The 16,663-nt window shown below is 34.5% G+C and overlaps 1 protein-coding gene across 2 annotated transcripts in view; it reads right to left on the reverse strand.

Annotated features, from left to right (window-relative positions):
* Positions 1-226: 226 nt before the first annotated feature.
* LOC111046012 (ZZ-type zinc finger-containing protein 3) overlaps positions 227-16,663 on the reverse strand; it is a 72,338-nt gene continuing 55,901 nt past the window's right edge. For both annotated transcript variants that reach the window (XM_039430721.1, XM_039430722.1), the window contains 3 exons: positions 14,453-14,565; positions 12,234-12,506; positions 227-978 (listed from right to left, as the gene is read on the reverse strand). In XM_039430721.1, coding sequence (XP_039286655.1) covers positions 736-978; positions 12,234-12,506; positions 14,453-14,565 — 629 coding nt within the window. In that variant the 3' untranslated portion in view covers positions 227-735. The remainder of the gene's footprint in view (positions 979-12,233; positions 12,507-14,452; positions 14,566-16,663) is intronic.

The following is a 16,663-nucleotide window of genomic DNA, read 5'->3' on the forward strand; positions in this document are numbered from 1 at the left end:
GCAGTCATGGTACTTATTATTATGCGTGCCCATTAGTATCAATATTCTCACATTCGAAAAAACTAATTCAATAGGTGATTAAAAATGAACAAATGAACTGAATAATGTTGGAGAAATTATAATATTTTTCATTGTAAAAAATTTATTTCCATCAGATGGAAAGGTTATCACGGAACTGGATGAGTTATATCATATGGAATACAAATTCAAACGTGAACTGAGTTTGTTAACATTTAAAACAGGTGACATCAGGTACTTGTGGATGAGAATACTGCGTGAGGTCTACTGTTCACAGAACTACTAGTAATATGTAATTTAATAATTAAATTTTCAATAATATTAACAATACACATTAGCTTATGTACTTGAATGTTAACCTTCTATCTATATTCTGGACAAGTAAAAATGATGAAGGTACAAAATTCGTAGAAGAGAAATTTGTCCTCACATCATCAAAACTCAAAAATAGAGCTTAAGTGCCACAATGAAGACAATAGAACTTGGCTCATTCAGTGACATATATGCTATTTTCTGATGGCTGTAGAAACTAATATGAACAGGTCTCTTAGCTATCTATAAAGTGAGCCTTGACACATAATCAGATAAAAGAATTAGAAGATAGCTCCTCAGGCCACCACTACTTTTCATCTATTAGCTCTTTCAAGAATTCAATTTACGAGTAATATTCTAGACTTTAGGATACCAGATGCTGGTTGAGCAGTAGATTAGTTAGACCTAGTGCAGAATGAAGTTGGGATCCAAGTAGCTGGCAGAATTGAAGTTGTGCGGTAAGTAGTCTGGGTCCCTGACACTGTCGAATGACGCAACCGGGTCCAGCTGATGACTGACGGGATGACGCGACAGCCTGAAGTTGTTGCTTACCATGGCAGCCACACAGTCCGAGCAGAAGTGCACTGACGCACACTCAAAGCACGTCCACCTCATGTCAACAATCGGATTCACGCCGCAGTTCCAACACTGCAAAACAAATCAAATCAAAAATCTTCTTTATTCCAAAAATATTGTAAAAGAAATATACAATGATAAATGAATTATATTAAAATCTAAATAATGAATGACATTACGGAATGAGCCCACATGGGCACTGTGCCCTGTGCATAGACTTCAAAATAACTAGACGAAATAATTCATAATAGTTTTTATTCTAAAATTTATAAGGATTGATTCATAATGATTAACTATTTGTAAAACAATAATTTATTGCAATTTTAACATGATTCATCAGAAGTTGGATGATTCATTGTAGCTTGTATATATCACAAGTCTTAAAATCACAGTCACACAAGTCACAATCACAAAGTCACAGTCATCGCTGTGAAGCGGCTGTGAGCAGTTGATTGTTGTTGAGCTCTGTTATCAGTTTTCTTGTTCTATCATTTCTACAGTGCTACGATGTTCTAGCTTGTTATTTCACTTTCCCAGCCGCAAATTTCAAGTGTAAAAATTGAAATACTTGTTTTAATAATCCAAATAAGTACCTTCGCATATAGTTTGTGCTCACTGACTGAATATAAGTGAATATTAAGTGAGTAAATGTGAATATAGTGAATATAAGTGAGTATTAACTGAATGAATATAAGTTGTTCTACAATGAGTGTGTGTAACGTCTGCAGTCAATCCGTTAATCGCAATGAAAAAGAAAAGATTGCATGTTCACAATGTAAAATTTATTTTCACGGCAAATGTGTGAAATTGTGAGAGCCTGAAATCGATGATCTGGCTAGGTTTCAATTCAGATGGTCTTGTGATTCCTGTCAGGCGAGTTTCCGTATCCAGCGTAATTCGGACACAACACCAGTGAAAACGAGTGCTGCTGCTAATGATAGTAACACGTCATTGATTACTTTGGACAATTTAAATGAATCTATCGAGAATTTGAAGTCATTTATTCTCAGCGGGCATACAAAGTTGCAGGAGGACTTAAATAATTCAATTCGCGCCTGTGTTGAAAAATTAGACAGTAGTTGTGAAGCTCTTGCCAGGCAGGCTGATATTATAAAGGAGCAGAAAAATCTTATCAACAAACTCTCTAACGATAATAAACTTCCTCGTAGAAAACTTGATGATATCGAGATTGAAATGGATAATAGTGAACAATATTCTAGAAGAAATACTGTAGAGATTTTTGGGGTTCCATCAGCACCTGATGAAGATGTCATGGGGATCGTCCTGGATGTGTGTAAATCTGTAAACTTGGATGTAACAGCACAATCGATAGATGTGTGTCATAGACTGAGGAAACAACCTAATCGTCCTACTGCAGATATCATTGTCAAGTTTGTTCGTCGAACTGATTCCCAGGACTTGATTATGAAAAGAAGAAGGAAGGCTAACCTCACTTCTACTGAAATCGGTTTTCCTGGAAATGCGTGTCCAATCTACATCAATGGATCACTAACGAAGAGGCGTAGAGTTCTGTTCGCGAAGGCAAAAAATCAATTTCGAGAAAAAGGATTTAAATATGTTTGGACTGATTTTGCTGGAAATATTAGGATTAAATTCAATGAGGGAGACAAAGCTATTAAAATAGACTCTCAGTATTAAGTAAATTCAATTGATGTTTAAGTATCGTACAGATAAGAACATTCATTACAGGACTATAACTGAACTATGGTTGGAAAGGAACGGTCTGATCGATAGGGTTGAAATCTTATATATATATATATATATATATATATATATATATATATATATATATATATATATATATATATATGTTATTGAGAATGATTTTTCCCCGGTATTTTTGATTAAGTATTCGATATTTTTAAACTGATTTGGGTCACTCGCTCCTATATCTATGCTCAATATTACTATGTGTTATTCTCTCATCCGAGCTACGCTGAATTTATGATTAGGTAATGTATTTTTTTACTTGAATTCATCAAAATCAAAGCTTGGCTGTACAAATCGATTTGGTGTACAAATAAATCTATCATTGATTACCAGTATCGGCTTCTGATATTGAACCATTGAAAGGAATGTAGTGATTGTGTTATCAATGCGCTATCAATAGATGCGGTAACTTTTTCTCTATGCAGTCTCTAGGACTATGCAGTATTATCATTTACTGGTTAGAAGTACTTCATTTATCAGCCTTTCTGTTTACATATTTTTCTATTTATATGATGGAATATGGATAATGGAGCGAGTGTGTTTATTTTTTCCTCCCGTTTGTGGCGTTCTTTCAAAAAGGACTTTATTTTTAATGGCTATAATAGTGATAACTATTGTGATTGACACAATGATTATCTTCTTGTATTGATTATAAATTGCTAGGTGCCGTATTATCGATATTAGCCTGTTCCGTTATTTTCTATTTACCGTTCTTTCAAGAAGTGAGTTTCATGATTATTGATTGTTATTGATTTATTTCCTATCTTTGATTGAATGTGTTGGGGGCCGGTTGTCCGCATTAGTTTTTTCCTCGGTTTGAGCAATTTTTATTTTGGGATTAATCCACTAATGATGTCAGTATTGTATTTTGTTCGATTTATGTTTGTTTTTGTGAGTTATTTTTTGAATGAGTTTTTCTCTTTTTCTTCTTAGTATGGTACGATTCAAATTGAATGCGGCTGGTTCAAGGGAATAACCTTTTTAGCTTTATTCAAATTTAGTTTCCTTTATAATATTGTTCCATTTATACACACATTTTGCATTATTGTTGTCCTAATCTTCATTTCATTTCAATCAATTCAATTCAATTCAATTCAATTTATTAAAAACACACAAAACAAGACAAAACAAAATTACAAAGATTTACGAAAATAATAAAACACAATAAAATGTTACAAATATAAAAAACCATGGGCTTAGTGTTTGGGTGTGTTGGAGAAGAGAAAAAAAAGAGAGGAAGATACCTAGCCAACTATGGTTTCCCATGTAATAGGCAGGCAAAGAAGAGAAGAGAAGTAATGAGGAAAAAGGAAGGGAGAAATGGGGGGAAGGAAGAAAACAGAGGAATAGGTACTCAAAATAAAGGTAAGCGAGTCCACTGAAAAATGAAAAAACTAATGAAAAAAAAATGCTGGAGCAGAAATCTCGAGTCATATATCTAAATGGAAGAAAAAATTACTGTATGTCCAGTTTTTTATATCCAGTTTAATTTTTCCGCTGATCTTATTGTCCATGAGAAAGTGATTTGGAATGAGGTTTATTATTTTAGTACCTATGTAAATTAATTGCCTCCTTATACATTCAATATTAGTGTTATAGGTTACATATTTGTTAGCAGTGGCCCTTAGATTATAATAATTAAGAGTAGAGTTTATTGTGAGAGGAAAATCGGATCTATATTTTATTAAGTACTCAATTACGGTTTTTATGTATAATTGACGTATAGTCATGACCTCAAAATCACCAAAACCATATCCGTTGGATAGAGCCTGGGTTTGCTTAATATAGTTTTAATTATCAGTTTTTGTGCTACAAATAATTCAGCAATATGACAGTTGAAACAGCCTCCCCAAACAACTATGCCATACTGCAGAATTGACTTGACTAGAGCATGATACATCATTTTCAGGTGGTTCTTATTAAGAATTCTGTTAACTTGGTAAAATTTAAAAGATAAATATCTAATTTTTCTACATATGTATTTAATATGAACATCCCATTTAAGGTTTTCATCAATTATAATTCCCAAATACTTAGTATTATTGACTTTTTTAATGGTGGGACAATCACAATTACCCAAGTTTAAATTGCACTGAGAATGGAGTCTCAAATCTTGATTCTCGTTAGGCTGCCCTACTCTATTTGCAGAGAAAGTTATGTAATTAGTTTTTTCAATATTTAAACTTAAGGTATTCTTATCTAACCACTTCTTAATTAAAAGCATATTATTTTCAGCTATAGTATGAACTTCATTCCAAGAATTACCGTGAAAAATAGCTGCAGTATCATCTGCAAAGGATATCACAGTTGAGTTTAGAAGTCTTAAATTTAAAAAGTCATTTACATAGAGTATGAAAAGGATGGGAGAAAGTACAGTACCTTGAGGAAGACCATAAGAAGTTAAGTTAGTTACACTAGATTGATCATTTATGGTTAGGGACTGGGTTCTATTACTCAGATAGCTTTTGAACAATTTAAGCGAGACTCCTCTGAAACCATAGGACTCCAGTTTATTGAACAAAGTATTATGAGGTATTGTATCAAAAGCTTTGCGTATATCCAGGAAGACCGCAATAGTTTTCTTATTGGAGTTTATTTTATCAGATAAAGTATTGATGAATTTTATTAGAGCGTCAGATGTACTTTTACCTTTTTGGAAACCGAATTGGTTCTTGGAGATTATTTTGTTAAGATTCAAGAAAGTAACAACTCTTGACTTTATTAGTTTCTCCATTATTTTAGCAAGGTTGCTGATAAGACTAATCGGTCTATAATTACATGGATTAGTCGGGTCACCTTGTTTGAATAGAGGTTTTATTTTGGCTGATTTGAGGTGCTCGGGAAAATATCCCTCCTCAAAGCATCTATTAAAAATTAAAGCGAGAGGTTGAGATATAAAATTGGCTATTTTCTTCAGCGTAATATTACCTAGACCATCAATACCAGGACTGCAGTTGTTCTTTAGATTTTTAATAGTTGCCTCAACTTCAACTGGGCACGTTGGTCTCATAAAAAACGTGTTATCGATCTGTATTGCAGGAAATCGATCACCAGTATTATCAGGGATATTGATAGTTTTAGCTTGTAATTTACCCACATTTGTGAAATAATTGTTGAGGGAGTGAGCGTCAAGTTCAGTACTCTTTTCCTTGATACTGGCCTCACCTATAACTTCGTTTATGCACTTCCACAACTTCATGCTGTTGTTATTACAATTTTCAATTTTCCCTTTATAGTAGACTTCCTTTGCATGATTTATGATCTTATTCAAACCATTACGATAAGCCTTATATTCATTCTTCAAGATATTGTTATTAGGATCTCTTCTGAGTCTAGAATGCATTTTGTCCCGCGTGATTATTGATCTTATGATGCCTTCAGATATCCAGGGCTTCAGGGGACGAAGTCTGTTAGGTATCACTTTTACCTTCTTGCATTGATTGATGATACTGGTCAAACGATCGACAAATTTATCCATAATAGTGTCAATGCTTCCATTCACGGTATAGATTTCTCCCCAATCTTCATTCCTTATGCGTTCCAATAGTGCATGATAGTTGATTCTAGTTAATGTGTTTATCAATACGTTTCTATTATCCTTATTGATAGGGACCTTCACCAAGTTCAGTACAACCGCGTAGTGGTCAGTTATGGTTGTCCTAAATATAACTCCTTTAATGGACATAGAATGGTTGCCTGAATTTTTATAAAAAATGTGGTCAATGCAAGAATTTGTTGTGGTTGTTACTCGGGTATCACCAGTTATGTAAGACTTATAGCCATTACTATTGAAAATATGCAGATAATCTTGAACAGGAACACTAGTTGAATGTGTATTTATATTCATGTCTCCCGCCACACATACATTTATTCCATTAGGAATTTTACTGATTTCATTACTCAGACTATTAAGAAAATTATCAATATTTTGATTACTTGGTGATCTATAAACCCCAATCACCTTCACAATAAAATCATCAATTCTTAAGTCAGCACTAACCACATTGGCATCAGTGATATCGAGTGAAACTTCATTGAATCTTATGCAATCTTTTATGTACATGCATAATCCATCACATTTATTCTGTTTAGTGTACTTATTTATTGCCGTATATCCAGGAATGTTGAAAATGAACGGCATATCTGCAGTCAACCAGGTCTCAGTTAATATTATAATGTGAATATCAGTTTTCAATTCATTGAGGCAGCAAATAAACTGATCGAAATTAGCATTCAAACTACGTATATTCATAGACATAATATTGAAACACTCAACATCTTTATTTCTGTCCTCGTGAAAGTGATAGTTCAAATAATCGTCGATTACATCTGTTTCATTTTCTGTTTCTAAAATATTAAGAACTTCTTCAGTGTCACTCATAACTTATATCATCAGGTCCACTTCTCTTTTCCTTGTTCCATTTAACAAGCCCCTCACTATCCATGAATTTAAGTTTCTTGATTAGTTTGTCCACAGCATCATCTACCAGACTGGTTGTTAAATACCTGAAAGTTTCAGTGTGTCTAGACAAGGCAACAATCGCATTGGGCATGCTGTTATAGATTTCATTCTCCTTGTACTTAATTCTGATTAGAATAACATTTTTATGAGTTAGCCCTTGTGCTTCGTGGATTGTGTGAAGTGCAACATCCTCTCTCCACTTTATAGTATCACCCACCATAAGTTTTTCCTCTTGGGTGAATGTTAATATCAAAGTGTCGGGTTGTATCAGATGGTATTCCCCATTTCTGTAAGTAGGCAGAATTGAGATAGCTCTTTCATTAAGCGACGTAATATTTTCATAGACAGTGGAAAGGACAAAACAAACATCGATAGGACATCTACGAGTTACCGTTTGTTTTGTAAAAGGTTCGCAGAATTCTGAAATTTTATGCCATCTTGTGGCATAATTACTTCTCTCAATGTAGGGTATTTGGTTTGCGTCACCAACTACAATTATTTCTGAGGCCTTACTTAAGTTAGCAATAAAACCGATGTAACCCGCATGCATAAGTAGAGCTTCATCAATAAAAACTCTATTGTATGTTTTATTCTGATTATGATTTATTATATATGAGCCAACTGTCCTGTAATCAAGCTTAAGACGATTACAATGTTTTCGACCATACCTTTCAATGACAGTTTCACGGATTGCTTTAATACCTGCCCGTGTTTGAGTGAGTACTAGATCCTTGCCAGGCTCATGATGCGAGACTATAAAGTAAGATTTACCACAGCCGGGAACACCGTCAACCATTTTATTTTAGGAAGTTTACACTCATGAAGAGTTATTCTATCTATAGTTTTTATTAATTCGCTATTCAGCATAAGTGTAGTATTACGTGTGACTAAAACATATCGTTCTTTAGTAGAGAATTTTAAAGTATCCTCTTGAAATTCTACGTAACTTCCACCCTGCTCCAAGCAATATCCCATTCTATTTCAATTATATATTTCAACTGTTGTTTATTAATCTGTCTCGACGAGATCATGTCACAATTATCAGGTGGCATGAGTGTATATTATCAGAATGTTAGAGGTCTCAGGACTAAGACTCATATGTTCTGGCAGTCTGTAATGGTTTCCAATTATGACTTGATACTGTTGACAGAGATGGCTCAATTCTGGTTTTTCCAATAGTGAGCTTTTTGACCAGAGGTATATTGTCTATAGAAAAGATCGTCCTGGTAGTGATTCCTGTCGAGGTGGTGGTCTTCTTATAGCAGTTCGTAGAGGAATTCAGTCTTGCGAATGTGTTGATATCAATTTGTCGCTGGATGGTGGTCGGTTTGAGAGTTTCATGATTAGAGTTGCATCTCGGGATGGGCCTCTGTACATTAATGTTGCTTATTTTCACAATAATGCGACTGTTTAAGATTTTGAAGTTTATTTTGATTGTCTGGAAAACTATGTTCATGAGATTGGAGATAGGTTTTTTATTGCGGGAGACTTCAACTTGCCAGAGATCACCGATAACATGTATGATCTGGGTGGTGGGTCTGTAGTTGCTAGAAGACTGTCAATTTTCGGGTTTTTATAACTTGCAGTTATTTAATAGTGTGAGGAACTTGAACTCACGAACACTTGATTTGATCCTCTCAAACTTGCCTGTTGTGGAGGTGACTCGTGACTCGGTTCCACTGGTACCCGAGGATTTGGTCCACCACCCGGCTCTGAGCATGAATTTGGTTGTTGACACCCCACAGGATCAGCAGATGAGTCCGGGTATTCACTCTGCTTATGACTTCAGGAGGGCTGACTACTTCTCTCTGTATGAAATGTTGAGAGATTCTGATTGGAGTGGCTTAATCAGCTGAGAGATGTCGATGAAGCTGTTGATTTCTTTTATGGTGTAATTTACAGTTGTTTTGATGCTACTATTCCCAAGAAGATTATCAATGGTAAGGGCTCGAAGTATCCTCCATGGTTTACAGCGGAGATTATTCGGTTGTTAAAAAAGAAGAATAGGTATGCTCGGAAGAAGAATTTCTCGGATTATTATGAGAATCAATTTCTTAGATTGAGGAGAGACGTGAAGGCTCTGATCGCGGTGGCTTACCAGACTTATGTCAACTGTGTCCAGATAAATATCAGGAACAACTCCAAAGAGTTTTGGAAGTTTGTAAATGGCAAGCGTAGTGCAGGAGATATCTGTGAGAGGATGGTGCTGGATGATGAGGTATTTATTGGCTCTGAGGTTCCAGCTGGGTTTGCAGCATTCTTCCAGTCCGTTTACACGCCAATCACTGCCTGCTATGGAAATGAAGTCGATGATAATTTTCAACATATTGGCAATTAGCTTTTGGCAATAAAAAGCCTTAAACCACGGACATCTCCGGGTCCCGATGGGATTCCATCATTTGTGGTGAAAGGTTGTGGTGAGCTCTTGGTTGGACCTTTAAAATACCTGCTTGATCTGTCGCTCAGGATGGGCCACTTTCCTAGTAAGTGGAAAATTTCAAAAATTGAACCAATCTTTAAATCTGGGAAGAAAAACTTGATTAAAAACTATCGTCCTATCTGCTTATTGTCAGTATTTTCAAAGATTTTTTAGAAGATTCTATATAGAAGTATTCAGTTCTATGCTTCAGTTCACGGAGTACACTTCTAGAGTGATGGATTCAGGTGAAGAGGTTGATGTTGTGTACACAGACTTTGCAAAAGCTTTTGATCGAGTGAATCACAGTGTGCTATTGCATAGACTCTTCAACCTTGGCTTCAGTGAAGTGCTAATTTCTTTGTTTCGAAGCTATTTGTTCCATAGGTCGAACATTGTATCTGTGAAGGGAATGGAGTCATCTGCTTTTTTCAGTACTTCTGGAGTACGGCAGGGAAGTAATCTGGGTCCTCTTCTGTTTCTTTTGCTAATTGATGAGCTTTCTCTCCAGTTGTCCTCGGAATGTCTAGTTTTTGCTGATGATATCAAGATTTATCGAGAGGTCCGAGGTCCTGATGATTGCCATCAGTTGCAGATTGATGTTGACAGGGCTTCATTGTGGTGTGCGGTGAATCGTCTTGAGGTAAATGTGGACAGGTGTATGACGTATTCTAGAAAACGTAATCCCACAGCCTTCACTTACAGAATTAATAATCATATTCTGGACAGAGTTACCATCTGCAAGGACTTGGGAATTGTTTTTGACAATTCTTTGTCATTCTCATCCCACTTAGAGTATGTAACTAACAAGGCAAACAAGCTGTTGGGGTTTGTTTTGAGGAACTCGGCTGACTTCAGTAACCCTGATGCTATAATAAGTGTTTATGTCTCTCTTGTTGGGAGTGTGCTTGAGTTTGGCTCCATGGTTTGGAGTCCTCATACTGACCAAGATAATCATGCAATTGAGAAAATTCAAAATAACTTGTCTTCTTGGTTTTCCTTCTGGCACACCGAGAGATATGTTTTCGATGGATTCCTTGAGTTCACGCAGGGATAGAGCTTCAGTGTTTTTCATTTGGTTGCTGCTTGATGGAGTGGTGCATTCTCCTGTGCTGCTGTCAATGCTTAACTTTTATGTGCCCTCCTTCAATGCCAGGAATTCTGTCTTGTTTTCTTTGCCTAGAAGCAGGACTGTGCATAATTATTTCTCGCCTCTAACTAGAGTGCAGAGACTGATGAATGGGCTGAGTAGAGGGTCACACTTGGTTGAATCGGAATTGGAAGTAAGGAGATTGATGTTGGAGCCAATTGCTCCTTGGTAATATGCCTATCTTGTTCTTTCATTTCTAATTTACACTCAACAACATAGTCGTCGTGATCATGATCATCATCATCATCGTCATCTTTATCGTCTTCATCATCATAAGCATCATCATCATTGTCATACCCCTCGTTATCATCTTCCATTTTAGTTAAAAAAATATTTTAGTTTCTATCTCTCTTTAATTTAGTAAATTTTCTATATTAGATTAGACTTATACTATATTATATTATACTATTAATATATTAGAATATATTACAATATTTTTTTGGAATTCAACTGTTGAGAAGTTCACTCAAAAAATAATATGATCTTAGAATCAGCTAGTCATATATAATTTATGTGCAGTAGGTTTTTTACTTCACCGCTCGCCTTGCTTGCGCGGTAGTCAGCAGGTACGTTATTTCAGGATTGTCAACGTTACAAATGTCGCTCCAAGGGTTGTTCTTATAAGTGGTGGGGTGGAGGTGAATGGTGAAAATATGTTGCTTTATTTTTAATGTAAAGCCTAGTAGAAGCCTCTTTCACACACTAGGAGGCCAAGCTGCACGACATGTGCATAGACTGTCTCTAAACGGTCTATAATCTTGAGAGAGACAGACAACAAACACCATGTATCGTCTTGTCTAGCGTCCACACTTTAATGTACAGATTTGGAGGAGAAATGAATTTCTAACGTTGCATGAAGTCTCCCATCTCTGCTAGAGGACCATAAACCTGAAATTTTTGCATGGGAGCATGGCCCCCATGGTACTCCCCTGGAGCCACGACTGGCTCTCATGCAATGAATATTGTCGAAACATGTCATGCACTAATAAAAATTAAAAGGCAAAAGGTTACTGTACTGGATAATATTTTTATTTTATTTTCTTCAATTATAGATTTGATTTTTATTAATTGGATATTACAAGAGATTACTCTAAATTAAAAAAAATACTTTATGCAGAGTTTTTATTTGCTTCCTTCAATTCAAACTAGCCAGAAAAGCTCTATCTTCAGTTAAATACACCTATGTTTGTTTAGAAATAGAGGATAGGTAGAATTTTTGACTTTCATATGAAGATGCAGAAACTTATTACATAAGTTTATATAGCAAGAAACTTTTTTTAATACAAAATTGAATTATGTACTACTCAGTATGATGCTAATCTCTGCAAAACTATTACTAATGGCAATGTTGAAAATTGGTTTATTCTCATATTTGATATCGTGCGTTACTGTCATTGACGAACACGACATGTTGTTGACGAAAAAAATGGCTGAAACGTGTTTTAACACAGAAATAGTTGGCACATGTCACGGTCGTCGATGACAGTTAGGCTACACACAAACCAAAACCCACTTAAAGGTTTTTTACGAAACAGACATCAGGTTGAAAAACAGAAAGCTGGACTTACGGTTATATTAAAATGTTGAATAACTTGACTCTTCTTTTCCTTGTCAGATTTTATTCTTAGCAAGATCTCAAGACGTTTCGAGTCTGTTAGCCAATCCGCACTCTCCATTTCACTCGTTGTGTAGCATTCACTGTTTTCAATCGTATCACATAATGTTTCATCAAATCTGTCTTCATCAGTTATTGGAATAATTGTGCCTGATTGTGAATCTTTGATCTTGGGGAAAAATGTAGTATTCTTATCAACGAAATTCTTCTTCATTGCTCTGGGTTTCTGAAAATTAATAGAGATGGAAATTGATATTGATATTATTATATTTCAAAACATACATGGTTATAAAATAAATTGATAAGCATTTATCTAAATTCTGGAGGAAATACATTAGTTAGAGTTCGGGATTAGAGGAACAAATGGGCAAATTAAACTAGTACTTTATAACATATGAATAAATAACTTGATATGGTCGCTACTTCTCTCTGGGTAACGACAAAATTCATCTGGCTTTTCCAAATTTAAAGTACAATATTGTATCAATTAAACTAATTAATATGGTATTGTATCAATTAGAACATTTATGAGCCCAATATCAATACCAAGCAGCTAGTGAGATTCATGTTATAAGTCAGCGAAAATGCAAGAAAGGCATTGTAGTCATTTTTTCCTTTCCACCGCCCTCTGTAATAGGAGTATTACTACAAATTGTAAACTACATTTTTACAATTTTTTGTTAATGTTTTAACAAGAATATTAAGATCACCGCAACATATATTATTATAGTAGGGTATCATACTCAGGACTAAGTTTATTATAAGCAACTTCTTTTGTATGTGTATAATAATTATTATGTAAATGTATATTGATTATAAAGATCAGAGATGTATCATCATTCTTTTCAACACAATAGACGGCACTCGTTGATATTTATTATAAATTAATTCTCAGTATATGCAATATGCACCCAGCAATTCTACTCCTCAACTATCTACTACTATTCTACTCAACAACTCAACACCCAGCAATTCTACTCCAAACACAACTATCAGTTTCAGTTTTACATGGAACTAGAATAAAAACTTTCATTATTACAATTTCATTCACAATAGATGGCACTCGTTAATATTTATTATGAATATGCACTCAACAATATCTATTCCAAACAGTTTCTGTTTTGTCTGGAAATAGAATGACACCTTAAATTTCACAATTTCATTCATTAGCATTATTATTTATAGCATTAATATAAGATCAGATCAGATTAACACAATGTTTATATATTCATATTACATTTTTTCGATTGTAGCAAAGTTTTTAAATCAATAATTATTGGAAATTTAGAGTACTGTTCAACGATTTGCACCCAATAAGTTATAATATAGAATGACAATGAAAACAAATAAGTGAAGTAGGCCTAATTTACAAAATCCCATTTCCCAAATAGTATTTTAATTTATCATAATGAGAGATAAACATGTTTCAATTTTGTACAGATTCACTACTATAACAAAACCACCATTACCAAAAGCTCACGATTTCATAAATTTGAAATCGCTCAATTTAGTAGTTATTGTAAATTGTTCAACTTTCTTGTTTTGAACCCAGTGATTCAAATTGTTTAGAAACAGTGCTCAATCTAGTGTGCTGTTAGATCGCGACACCTGTCAGTACTTTAACATTACTCCTCATTTTTTACGAGTATTCTTCAATCAAATAAGACCTGCACAAATAGGTATACTGAACTTGGTTTGGCATGAAGCGCATCAACATTAACGCACATACTATCAACAGTAAACTGCCATTAATTTGCAAAAGTATTTCGTTCGATTTATATTTTCATCATTCATATTAGCCTATAATATAAATCAATATCCTTAAAATGTAGATGTTTAGAGTATTGCAACATTGTAACCCTGTCGTCAATAATTTTCATACATTATACTTCCTCTTGTGTCGAAATTAACTAACTGTTCTTATATTTTTTAATTTATTTAGCTTCACAAATCAATAATTAGGTCTGTTAAGTTGATTCATGATTATTATCAATTATCAAACAAAAATTACGGTACTCTCATTGGTACCAACTATTTTTTATGAAAAGCAATCGGCTTATTAAGACCTTGCATATAAATAGATAATCAAACTCAACCTGAAGCTTTTTGAAGAAATAATGTCCCTCGTGGGAATAATAATGTAAAATTGTAATCAACAAAAATATTACTCACATTTTTTTGGTGTGATGATCTTGGGTTTCGACCAGGCACTGAAAATCCCATTTTGCGAAGTTTGAGGAAATATTTTTGTACCCTGCTACACACTTGCTTTGGAGTTCGATTACCTGAAATTCAAGAGGTATTCAAGTAATTTGTTGTTATATGGCATTTGATTTGAGTTAGATAAAAATTACTCTAGAGTGTAGTCAAGTCTAGGAACAATTCATATAATACAGTAGCCTATTTTATTAATAATTCAGGAGATGAACTTCGAATTGAATTCAATCAAGGAGTTGAATTAACTATAGAGTGGGATTGTTAATTGATTATGGTAGTAGTTGAATTAATTAATAGTAGAGTAGTATAAGTGGTAATTCTTCTGAACTGAGACCAGGATTTTTTCAGTTGGATAATGTCTGCATAGGATGATGACAAGAGCTAACAAACATGTGCTTCAGTGGATTTGAAGCAACCAGCATCAACAGCTTACAGCTATCAAATGTTTGTATACGTTTTATGTTTCTGTGACCCATCGTCACATAAATGTCTGCTTTTCAGATATTTATAGGATGTTATTATAAATTGAATAAAAGATTGATAACGTCCTATTCTACCAGCCTACAGGTGACAATTTTTAGTGATAAAGCCTACATAGCTACATAGATTCGAGGGGACCAAAACCGGTGCAGCGATAGCAGATCCCTCGCAGGCTCACCAAATTTCTCCAAGTTCACTAAATATTCATTTTAAACAGAGTGATATAAAACTAAATGGCAAACTCTTGGATGCTCCAGAAATATTTTGTTTACAAGATGAATATTGGGAAGAATGGACATGATTATAAAATCTATAATTTTTAAATGTGAATAACTTTGAAACGGTTTGTGATATCGATGTGCGGTATTCGACATTCATTTTTTCTTGATAAGCTGTATCGAAAACATGTATCATATGACCTCCTTTCCATTTAAAATAATTTATAATAATAAGTTTTATTCAATATGTCGGTTCCAAGATGGCGGATCAATCTAAGCAACGGAAGAATAGTTTTTCAATTCGAATAGATAATCTCCAATTAGACCTATAATAAAATTTCCTCTTCAAAATAAATATTAAGCTGTTTCCATAATTTAAACAACCCTGTAAATAAGGGTTTTTGAAATTTTGCATTTTTAGGATAAAGGAAAAGAAATTTCATCCATGGTCCAATATTACTGTAAAAATCAGACTATAGAATTATAATTCATCAGCTGTCGAGTGAATTATAAATTGCATGCAATAAATAACTCAAAATGAAGGTGCGATTCCTTGGAGGCCTGTCAAGACGCGCGCGGCTATAAGCAGGCAGCTCGAGATGCGTCGTTACAGCCGTCACGGCTGGAGCACACAACCTATAAATTCATTAAACTTGATGGTTCATTGGATTTTTATGTTGTATGAACGTTATAGCGACAGATGAAAGGAAGTGTTGGCTACTATATTGTTTTATGATTCATAATCAAATGAATCATCGAATCGAATGGATTTATAGGTTATGTGCTCTAGCCGTTACGGCTCTAAGGCCCGCCGCAAAGTAGTCCCACGCTAATCCATGCCACGCCAAACCAAGCCGTGGGAAGTTTTGTAAAAGCATTTTTAGAAATGCTCCGCTGCAAACTACACCCAGCCCAGTACAATTTACTAAGTAAACATCCATGCATGGATTGGTTTGTGAATAGTTCACAGTTTTCGTGCAACCTGGGTCAGTTGTACTGACTACACCACAAAGTAGAAGATTTACTTACTTCTTCTCTTTGACTGCACACGCATAAAACTTGCACATGCGCCGTCAACTACTCTGCTCGCTTTGTCTAGTCAGCCTGGTTCCAGCCTTTCTAAACTTTCTAAAAGCAATCATCTGCTTGCGGTTGAAATAATTCAGTCAAATATCTTGTAAATTGCCAGCCTTGAGCATACAATTTTGTAAATTTCTTCTTTTGTCTTCATCCTACTTGAACTGTTGATATCAATTATAGAAAAATTTGTTGTCTTACACTTTTACATCGTGAGTATTGTTGTAAAAGTGTAAGATAATAACACAATTTATTATAATTTAATTCAGTAAACTATGCATATCAGAGGTGACCTCGTGAAACGAGGACCCAGAATTAACTTGTTAGAAATATATAACTTTTAGCAGTGGATTATATTGAAATAGTTTATTAATAATCAGGGAAGTTAATG

The sequence above is a fragment of the Nilaparvata lugens genome, chromosome 6 (genome assembly GCF_014356525.2).
Source record: "Nilaparvata lugens isolate BPH chromosome 6, ASM1435652v1, whole genome shotgun sequence".
Taxonomy (NCBI): domain Eukaryota; kingdom Metazoa; phylum Arthropoda; class Insecta; order Hemiptera; family Delphacidae; genus Nilaparvata; species Nilaparvata lugens.